At 39.6% G+C, this 10,301-nt stretch overlaps 1 protein-coding gene across 1 annotated transcript; it reads right to left on the bottom strand.

Moving 5' to 3' along the window:
- Positions 1 to 5,704: 5,704 nt before the first annotated feature.
- LOC128519260 (olfactory receptor 10J4-like) lies at positions 5,705 to 6,658 on the bottom strand. Its single transcript, XM_053492929.1, has one exon. The coding sequence runs from the start codon at positions 6,656 to 6,658 to the stop codon at positions 5,705 to 5,707; it is 954 nt and encodes a 317-aa protein (XP_053348904.1).
- Between the last annotated feature and the right edge of the window lie 3,643 nt (positions 6,659 to 10,301).

Raw genomic sequence — 10,301 nt, forward strand, 5'->3', positions numbered from 1 at the left:
GGGTTTAAAAAGACCTTTTTTAGAAGTTGAAGTATCAATTCAAGCTTTTTACTCAAGTAAAAGTGTAAAAGTACTGGTTTCAAAACTATTTAAAGTATAAAAGTAAAAGTAAAGTGAGGAGGGAAAAAGCATTAAGGATAAAAGCTTAGGCTGTGCCATGGGCCTATATACTGCACTAATACCTCATAAAAAAAAGGAATTTTTTTTTGTTTTTTTGTTGTATTTTTTAACGCCTGTAGTGATTTTGGATACTGTATATGGCAATTAAAAAAGAATGCATTTTAGTACAATGCAAATACATTAAAGAACCATATACTGTATGTGTACTACTGAGCATTAACATGTTTTATGGAGAAGAAGATGTGATAACTAGTTGCCTAGGAATGTAAATGTACAAACAAGCTTAGCTGCAGGAATCTGTGAGGGCAATATACAAAAAAATTAGTGTACCCAGGGCAGGCTCAGTAACAATTACCCTAGTATGGTTGTCTACAATAAACATTAGTGCTGTCAGAATAAATGATTAATCCAAGTGATTAATCAAAAAAAATAAATAAATAAATTAAAAAAAAAATATATATATATATATATATATATATATATATATATATATATATCATTCCTGTTACAACATTGCGCTCGAATCTTGAGTCTCTATCACGGACATCTTCGTCTACTTATCACAACCTTATCAACCGAAAATGCTATTTTATTCAAACGTCCTTGCTGGAGTGTGTGCCGTGACGTCATGTGCAGGTGCGATGGATTGCGTACCAACCTATAGGGTGTCGGAATGGAATGTTTATACTTCTCATCCAACCACAATCGAATTTGCTCCATCCGTATGGCGCGATTTATCCGAATGTTTTTTATTTGTTTGTTTTTTGAATGACAAGCTGAAATCAAATAGGAGTAACGAGGCTACTTTTAAAATGTAAGGAGTAGAAAGTACAGATAATTGTGTGAAAATGTAAGGAGTAAAAGTAAAAAGTCGGCTGAAAAATAATTACTCCAGTAAAGTATAGATACCCCAAATTTCTACTTATGTAAAAACTTAAGTAACACCTCTGCTGCCTAAAATGTATTTCGCCAGCAAAACAAAGAATAAATAGAAATAAAATGTGTAATGGTACCACTTAAATCAGACTTCATATGTGGATTAGATACTTTGGGTGTAATTCACAAATTTACTGAATATATTCAGATTTTGTGAAATAATGACAACCGTTTCCTCCCTACGCCTTTTGTCCTATCAGAATGAACTTTTAATCTTATTTTAAAGTAAAATATATGTAGCGTATATGCGAAATTGCTTGATGCAGATTGTGTTTTTCCCCTGGAACTATCATAGTTCACCGAACCTGCCCAGTTCGGGTAAACGTTGAGTGGAATCAATCTTTTAAACAATCCAACAGCAAACCTTGGTCTGTCATCTGATCCTGTTGAATCCAGATATAGTTGTTTCTCTAGCTCGATGGTCACGTGATTTAAAGTCACATGGGGTATGATCACTCGAGACCGGTGAACAGGATGGTGAGAATGCGAAGAGTTTCTTGGTGTTTCAGGCAATCTCAAATAGAATGATGAAACTGCTGAATGTTCAATATTCAAAGTGCTTTAGGCTTTTATAATAATGATCATTATGCTTTTTTTTTTGCTGTTTGTGTCCAGCATTGAATAATTATTTTATCCATTATTTGACGGCTGGAAATAATAGCTGGAACATAGTTGGAATTTATGACTAAAATAAAGCTGTTCATCGGCATGCGTCAAATCCGTGGCTCGTACTTTCACTTTACAAAAGGCATTGTTTTTATTAAAAGGATGATAAACGTGTGCAATTTATCGATAAAAATGCACACATACTCTACCAGAAAGTCATTAAAGTCAATAATGCATATCAAACATAATACTCCTTTACCCCTTACCCATTTCACACCTTTTCTCAAAACGCGCATTCTTAATGGCCAGATCTGTAGTGTGTCCATGACAGAACACCACAAAGAAAACCACTGCTTACTAAAAGACAGTCTCAATCAAGCTACCCCACCTGGCTACACATACATACAAAAGCCTCGTTGCCTGGGTCGTGGTGGTGGACTTGCTGTCATACACAATTCTGATATCTTGGTCAAAGAACATCCTGTCAATGCTTCATCCTTCGAGTGTCTCCATCTTGCTCTGACTGGGATTGCACAGCTACAAGTGGTCCTTGTATATCGACCACCCAAAGCTTCCACCTGCTTCCTCCCTGAGCTCTCGGAGCTGCTTGCCACCGACTGCCCCATGTCCCCATCTACCATTCTACTAGGTGACTTTAACATCCATGTGGACTCTGGCAGCTGCTCTTTTGCGGCCGATTTTCTGTCACTTTTGGATTGCTTTAACATCACCCAACATGTGCCTGGCCCCACCCACATCAAAGGACATACCCTGGACCTGGTGTGCACCACTGGCACACCACCATTACATCTCCAGTGCATGGACCTGGCCATATCAGACCACCATGCTGTTATGTTCTCTGTTCCTCTGCCCCTACTCAGGCAATGCCATGTACAGACCATCACCTTCAGGAAGACCAAAGAGGTGTGCCTGCCCCTGCTCTCCAGTGTCTTAGAAACTCACCTTGCTGCTCCCGCCTCTGGCCTCTCAGTGGCCACCTTGGTGGAACACTACAACACTGCTCTCTCCACAAGTCTGGACTCTGTGGCCCCTCTTGTTACGCGTTCAGTCTCTTTTTCCCGACCTGCTCCCTGTTTCACTCCCAAGCTCCCGCCTCATGAAGTCAACTGGTCATCGGCTGGAGCGACTCCACAAAAAAATCCGGCCTCACTGTCCATCTCGAGGCGTACAAGGACCATGTCAGAAACTATAAGGAGGCTCTCTCCAAGGCTAAAACCCACTACTACTCCATGCTCATCAATAACCAACAACATAATCCTAGAAAGCTTTTTTCTACTATCAACCGCCTTCTCCGTCCTCCTGACACCCCCGAGCCGTCTGATGCTGCTGATCTGTGCTCTAGGTTCCAGGACTTTTTTAAAAACAAGGTTGACGCCATCCATCAACAGCTCCTGTCTCCAACTCTATCTCCCACTCCACAACGGCAGGGAGTCCAATCTCCTGGTGCCCATCAGTTAGTGCAGGACATCTCCATCCCTGCTGCCTGCCCATCCCAGCACAACCTCTCCTCCTTCAGCTCACTGGACATTGACCAGGTCACCAACCTGGTGTCCAAAGCCAAGTCATCTACTTGTAAGTTAGACCCCATGCCTACCTCGCTGGTTAAATCATGTCTACCTGTTCTCAGCCACACTATGATGACAATCATCAACATGTCCCTGGAGTCTGGTGAGGTGCCGTCAAGCCTCAAGACTGCTGCTGTCATCCCCACTCTGAAAAAGCCTGGTCTGGACCCTGATGACCCAAATAATTATCGTCCCATACCCAACCTTCCCTTCCTGAGCAAAATCTTGGAAAGAGCAGTGGCCGCCCAACTTCAACAACATATGTCCCACCATGAGCTTTTTGAACCTCTACAATCTGGTTTCAGAGCCCACCACAGTACAGAGACTGCCCTTGTCAAAATCACAACCGACCTCCTTACTGCTGCTGACAATGGCCTCATTACCATACTCATCTAACTGGACCTCTCAGCAGCTTTTGACACAGTCTCACACTCCATCCTCTTAACACGGCTCTTAGAGTTCACTGGACTATCAGATACAGCACTTTCTTGGTTTCAGTCATATTTATCAAACCGGCAACAATACGTCACCCTGAAAGATTCACACTCCACAACAACAACAATCAACCATGGGGTCCCCCAGGGATCTGTGCTTGCCCCCCTTCTCTTCACCATATACATGTTCCCTCTAGGACAAATTATCCGCTCTCATGGACTCATTTTTTATTGTTACGCTGACGACATACAACTGTACATCAGCACTAAACCCTCTGCCCAACTCCCCCCAATGCCACTTGTCCACTGCTTGCAAGATATTAAAACCTGGATGACCACCAATCTTCTCAAACTAAACAGCAGCAAAACGAAGCTTATGGTGGTGGCACAGGCACCACTGCTTAGGAAGGTTGCAGACCTTCACCTGGATGTGGATGGCTGTTCCATTAGTCCATCCCCTGAAGTCTGCAATCTGGGCATCATCCTGGATCCTACCCTATCATTTCAGTCCCACGTCAAAAGAATTACCAAATCTGCCTTCTATCACCTAAGGAATATCTCCAGACTCAGGCCCTCACTCTCTGTTTCAGTAACAGAGACCCTCATCCACTCTTTCATCTTCTCCCGTCTGGACTATTGCAATGCCATCTTGTCAGGTCTGCCAAACAAAGCCCTGGATAGACTGCAATACGTCCAGAATGCTGCTGCAAGGGTTCTAACAGGCACTAGGCCCTGGCACCACATCACTCCCATTCTCAAACAGCTTCATTGGCTCCCCATAAAATCCCGCATTAGTTACAAAGTCCTCCTCCTCACCTACAAATCTCTCCACGGACTGGCTCCCCACTACCTTACTGACCTCCTCCACCCCTCTGAGGTCCCTGCGGTCCTCTTCCAAGGGCCAGCTGATCGTCCCCCACAGCAGACTCAAAACCTTTGGCAACAGAGCCTTTAATGTAACTGCCCCCACCCTCTGGAACAAGCTACCCCTGCATGTCCAATGTGCCCCTTCACTACCCCTGTTTAAAAAGTACCTCAAAACACATCTCTTCACAGAGGCCTTTGGCCTCTTGTTCCCCCCCCTCCCCCCTTATATGCTTACATTACACACGCCTTATTCTGTAAAGCGACCTTGGGTATTTTGAAAGGCGCTATATAAAACTGAGATATTATTATTATTATTATTATTATTATTATTATTAAAAAGAACATTGAGAGAGATGAAGTCTGTAAAAGAGCACAATGACACTCATGGTATTGGCAAAATATTTTGTACTAGTTTTGTGCAGTGATGAAACCAAGATGGAGCTATTTGGAAAGAACCTGTAGCACTACTGTATGTGTTTTGGATGTGTGTGTGTGTGTGTGTGTGTGTGTGTATTACTTGTATACACAGAGACATCCAAAAAATGTATACACACTTCAGTTGCCACACTAATACATTAAATAAAAAACACTCTTAAAAATTAAAACCAGAAAGGTGATACACCATGGCACTCACAGAATGACATTTCTAGCCCAGCACACTGATTTTTCCTAAACACTGGACTGATTTTCTTCACCTTTTATTATAAAGAAACAGTCCAAGGCCTTCAGCCATAATGTCGTACCAGCTGTGTCATGTTAAGCAGCATTCCTGCTGTTGGGGAGGCCACATTGCCAGATGAACCTGTTAGATTCAGTTTTCCAGAATGTGCAAGGAGCGAAAATTTATGCACATGTCCGTCACTGTATCTAAAACATTTAGTTAGATAGATAGATAGATAGATAGATAGATAGATAGATAGATACAGTAGATAGATACAGTAGATAGATAGATAAATGTAATATTTTTTTTACATTTGTTTAAGAAGAAAAATAGCATTGTTTATTAAAGAAGTTTATTAGATATATTTCATAACTGAAAAATTTAAGACCTCACGAATAAATCAGTAGAATTTCCATACTAGAATATTTTGCTACAAAAAAACACACTTAATAAAGTACAAAAATGTAAATGCAATGTGGCAGTTTTAGTGTTTATTAGTTTGGACATATATTTTTCTTATTCTTCCAAATTATTTTCTTAATCCTTGTCAAAATCTCCTTCAGTTTAAGGCCATATATAATGGGATTTAATAGAGGAGGAATAACCAGATTTTCCACTGACATGATCATGCTGAACATATGAGGCATGTTTCCTTCTAATCTAGTGTTTATAATTTCAAAACATGTTGTGATGGAGAAATTGATGAAAATTAAAAGATGTGGTAAACAGGTTTGTAGAGCTTTTCTTCTGAAATCTTTTGAATTTTTTAAACAGACTGAAATGATCCTGATATATGAGAAAAATACATAAATTAATGGAGGAAACACAACAATGCTTAAAACAAAAAGTCCATATATATTACTTACAGAAGAGTCTCCACAGGCCAACTTAATCATTGAACTGTTATTACAATATATTCTGTTTAGTTTGAATGTACACAGCTTACGTTGATATGTTAATATTGCACTAATGCCTATTTCACAACAAGGAACAAACCAACAGGTACATAAGAGCTTTTTAACCGTGGACATTTTTACAGTAGCAGCATATTGCAGTGGGTTACAGATGGACACATATCTGTCATAGGCCATAGCTGATAATAGTGTGAACTCTGAAGCACCATATGTATAAATGCAAAATGATTGAAATATGCAGGAATCAAAAGAAATGACCTGGATTTCAGACAGTAAATCAGTGAGCAGTTTAGGATAAAGAGAACTTGCTCCAAAGAGAGCATTACAAAGCAAAGCTGCAATGAAAATGTACATGGGCTCATGGAGACTTTTGTTTGTACATATGACAAAAATGACTAGACCATTACAACTAATAATAAACAGGTAGAGTGTAAGAACAATTACAAAATAGACATATCTATATTTCTCTAACTCCACATGGCCTTCCAGGGTTAAATACATAACATCAGATGAATAATTCATTAATTCATTCATAGTTTCTATGCAGTAAATTTAACAGTGTCTAAGAAAATAAACTTATGGAGATCCAATAACAGAGTCATATATGATTTTCATCTATAATTACCATATAGCACACATGCATTGGGGTGAAACACCATTTGGTTAGTCTCACTGTTTTGTTTTTATTCATACCCTCTTAAACCTTTACTACCATTACTCAACTCCCACAACTGTCATTACTCCAGTTACATGTGGATTCTCCAATGAATTAGAACCAAGGTAGAAATAATTCCCCATCCCCCATTAAAAAAAAAAAGCAGAACAACAAGAGTCAGCCATTTTCACTTGTCCAACTGGTCTTTTATTTTTCCAAGTGATCCCTCCCAGTTCTTTTGTGTCATCTAGTTACACTCCTACCTGTAGGTATTTGATTCCCTTTCTTGTCCATAAAAGTCTTTCTAGCAGTGTTCGTACATTTTCAGACCAATTTATTAAATCATGATTCCGTTAAGATCAGTTTGTAGCTTGTGTAGCAAAGGGTTCTATCACTAGGGTGTAGATCATTCCTAAAAGTGATGGGTCGTTCATAAACGATTCGTTCTTTTTGAATGAATCTTTACCATGACTCAGATAACCTCCGTATGTTATATACACTAAACAGTATTGACCGATTTTCAGCAATGAGTCTTCAGGTCTCAAGTCGTTCGTTCTTTTGACACCTGACTCCCATAGACGCTATGCAGTGCAGTACACAGGGAACAGCATTGAACGATTCCCAGCAATGAGTTTTCAAGTCTCGAATCGTTTATTCCTTTGTCACGTGTCTCCCATAGACGCTATGCAGTGCAATAGATTCAAAAGAACAAACGACTCCGACTGCAAGATATAATGGTGAGTTATTCATTCTGTTTATTATAATATGTTTTTAGTTGCATTGTAATATTTTCATGACTAGAACTATAGCCAAAATTTGTGTATGTAGACGTCTTGGGGGTATTTTGATTGAAAACACAACATTTTAATTTATTTCTGATTAAAAGAACAAAATGAACGAAATGCCTCAAAAAAAGATTTGTTCTTTTTGATGAACGAGATTTAAAGAACCGAGTCACTAAAATGATTCGAACTTCCCATCACTAATTTCTGACAGTGAACAACATTGTCTGACCCCTCTGTGAATTTTAAAAGGAGAACTCAAGCCACCAATTCAATTCAATTTTAATTTTATACCGCTTTCAACAACTGACATTGTCGCAAAGCAGCTTTACACAATCAAGATAATTATTAAGTTTGTATGAAATGTAAATGCATATGAATCAAATTGACAAGTTTCCCCCTGATGAGCAAGCCGAGGACAACGGCAACAGTAGGAAGTAGTAAGGAAGAAAGTAGGAAAAAACCTCGAGAGGAACCAGACTTAACAGGGAACCCATCCTCATTTGGGTGAAAACAGATAGCAGGGTCTGTATCATACTGTGTGAGACTGGAAATCCAGTAATACAGGAAATGTGTTTAAGTTAATATGGATTACAGTTCATTATCGGTGGCTCAGGTAGACTATATGAAACTCCTGTCCTGAACTATCAAGCAACAGTATCACTGTTTTCACTTGGTGGCCATTTAAACTTACAGTGTGATCAAAAAGCTTGCTTCTAGCTGCTTGTCATCCTAAAGCTGAACACTGTGGAACACCAAACTCCACTTGAGCACATGCAGAATAGTTACCATTTAAATCTACGAACTGATAACGATCAGTCAAGTCGAGTAACACAAGCATAGTGACGTAACCCTGATCAGAGGTCAATAGAAGGTCATTTACTACTTTAAAAAGTGCTGTGATGGGGCCTAAATCCTGACTGATACAGTTCGTTTATGCTATTTTTATGTAGATATGAACATCCCAGATAGCACAGGTATGGCGCGGAGACGTCTGCTAAAAAGCATATCATCTGGTAAACATCGCATTAATTTTTTTTATAGTTGTAAGGGCCATATTTCATTGTTATAATTTTGTTGTTGTATTTATTTTGTTTCACTGGTTAAGCATTACGCATTAAGTTACACTTACACATTAAGTTTATCTGTTAAGCATTTAGTTCATTAGTCAAGCATTTAGTTCATTAGTCAAGCATTTAGTATGATAATCGTAAGTTGTACTGTGAGATTTTGCTTTGGATGTTTAGTAAAAGGACACTTAAGCAAAGACTGCACAAAGAAAATCACATGTCAGTCGTGCTCAAAGAAACATCCTCGCATGTCACACATTGCAGCACAAGACACAGCTCAAGTAATCATAAAAGCTGACGAAACTAAACCAGTTAAAAAACTGCTTGCTACAGTGAGTCATAAACAAGCGCATGCACTGGGGCTAGAGATGATTGTATCCTCTCCATAGTACCTGTTACAATAAAGTCCAAGAAAAGTGACAAGACAGTAGAAGTGTATGCCTTATGGACCCAGGTAGTTCTGCTACTTTCTGCACAGAGTCGTTAGCAAGGCGGTTAAACGTACAAGGTAGAAAAATTTACATTATGTTAAGCACTATGAACTCGAAGAAACAAGTAGAAAGTTATGTGCTCACTGACTTGGAGGTTAGTGGTCTGGAAGAAAACACCTTTGTTGAACTCCCCAAAGTGTTTACACAAAAGAGCATCCCAGTTTCAGTGGAAAACATTCCACAACAGCATGACATTGATAAGTGGTCATACCTCAGTGAAGTAAAATTGCCTCAGATTAATGCCGGAGTTGAAATTCTCATAGGTAATAAAGAGTATAAGCTCCTAGAACTATGGCAAGTAATTAACAGCAGGCACAATGGGCCATGTGCAATAAAGACCGCTCTTTAGACAATGAGCGGGCTAGCGATACAGTCAACAGAGTTTTTATCGAAAGTGTAGAACAAATGCTGATACAACAGTACAACCATGATTTTCCAGAACAGAATTGTGATGACAAAGCTGAGTTGTAACAAGAGGACTATCAGTTTTAAGACTCTGTAACTAACTCTCTGCAGTTCACCGATAAGAAAGCAGCTATTCAAATGCACAACAACAGAAGTGCAGCCATGCAGCACGCACAGAATCTCAAAAGAAAATTTAGTTGCCATGATGGCAGATGTGGAAGCCATGTATTATCAGGTGAGAGTTCCGGAAAAGAACACAGATTTGTTGCGTTTCCTATGGTGGCCGAATGGCGATGTAATTCGAAATCTGGACGAGTACAAGATGGATGTTCATCTGTTCGGCGCAAAATTGTCTCCAAGTGTTGCTAACTTCGCCCTTAGGAAAACGGCAGAAGAAAACCGCAGCAATGCATCTGCTGAGGCAGTCAACACAGTACTTAAAAACTTTTATGTAGATGACTGCTTGAAGTCTGTTTCTAGTCATAATCAAGCAGTTGCGTTATATAACAATCACACCAACCTTTGCGCAAGTGGAGGGTTTCACCTCACCAACTGGGCAAGTAATAGTCGTGTCTTACTAATTCCATTCCTGAGAGTGAAAGAATCAAAGACATGAGGGACTTAGATTTGAGTAAAGACGCACTCCCTGTTAAGAGAGCTCTAGGGGTGCTGTGGTGCATCAACTCAGACACGTTCAAGTTTAAGATTAGCCTAAAAGAGCGGCCTGTGACTAGAAGAGTAATCTTGTCAATCACTAGCTCAGTTTACGACCCC

This window comes from Clarias gariepinus, chromosome 3 (genome assembly GCF_024256425.1).
Source record: "Clarias gariepinus isolate MV-2021 ecotype Netherlands chromosome 3, CGAR_prim_01v2, whole genome shotgun sequence".
NCBI lineage: Eukaryota > Metazoa > Chordata > Actinopteri > Siluriformes > Clariidae > Clarias > Clarias gariepinus.

Coding starts and splice junctions, on each gene's coding strand:
- LOC128519260 (XM_053492929.1), bottom strand. CDS start 6,658: ATGAATGAATTAATGAATTATTCATCTGATGTTATGTATTTAACCCTG.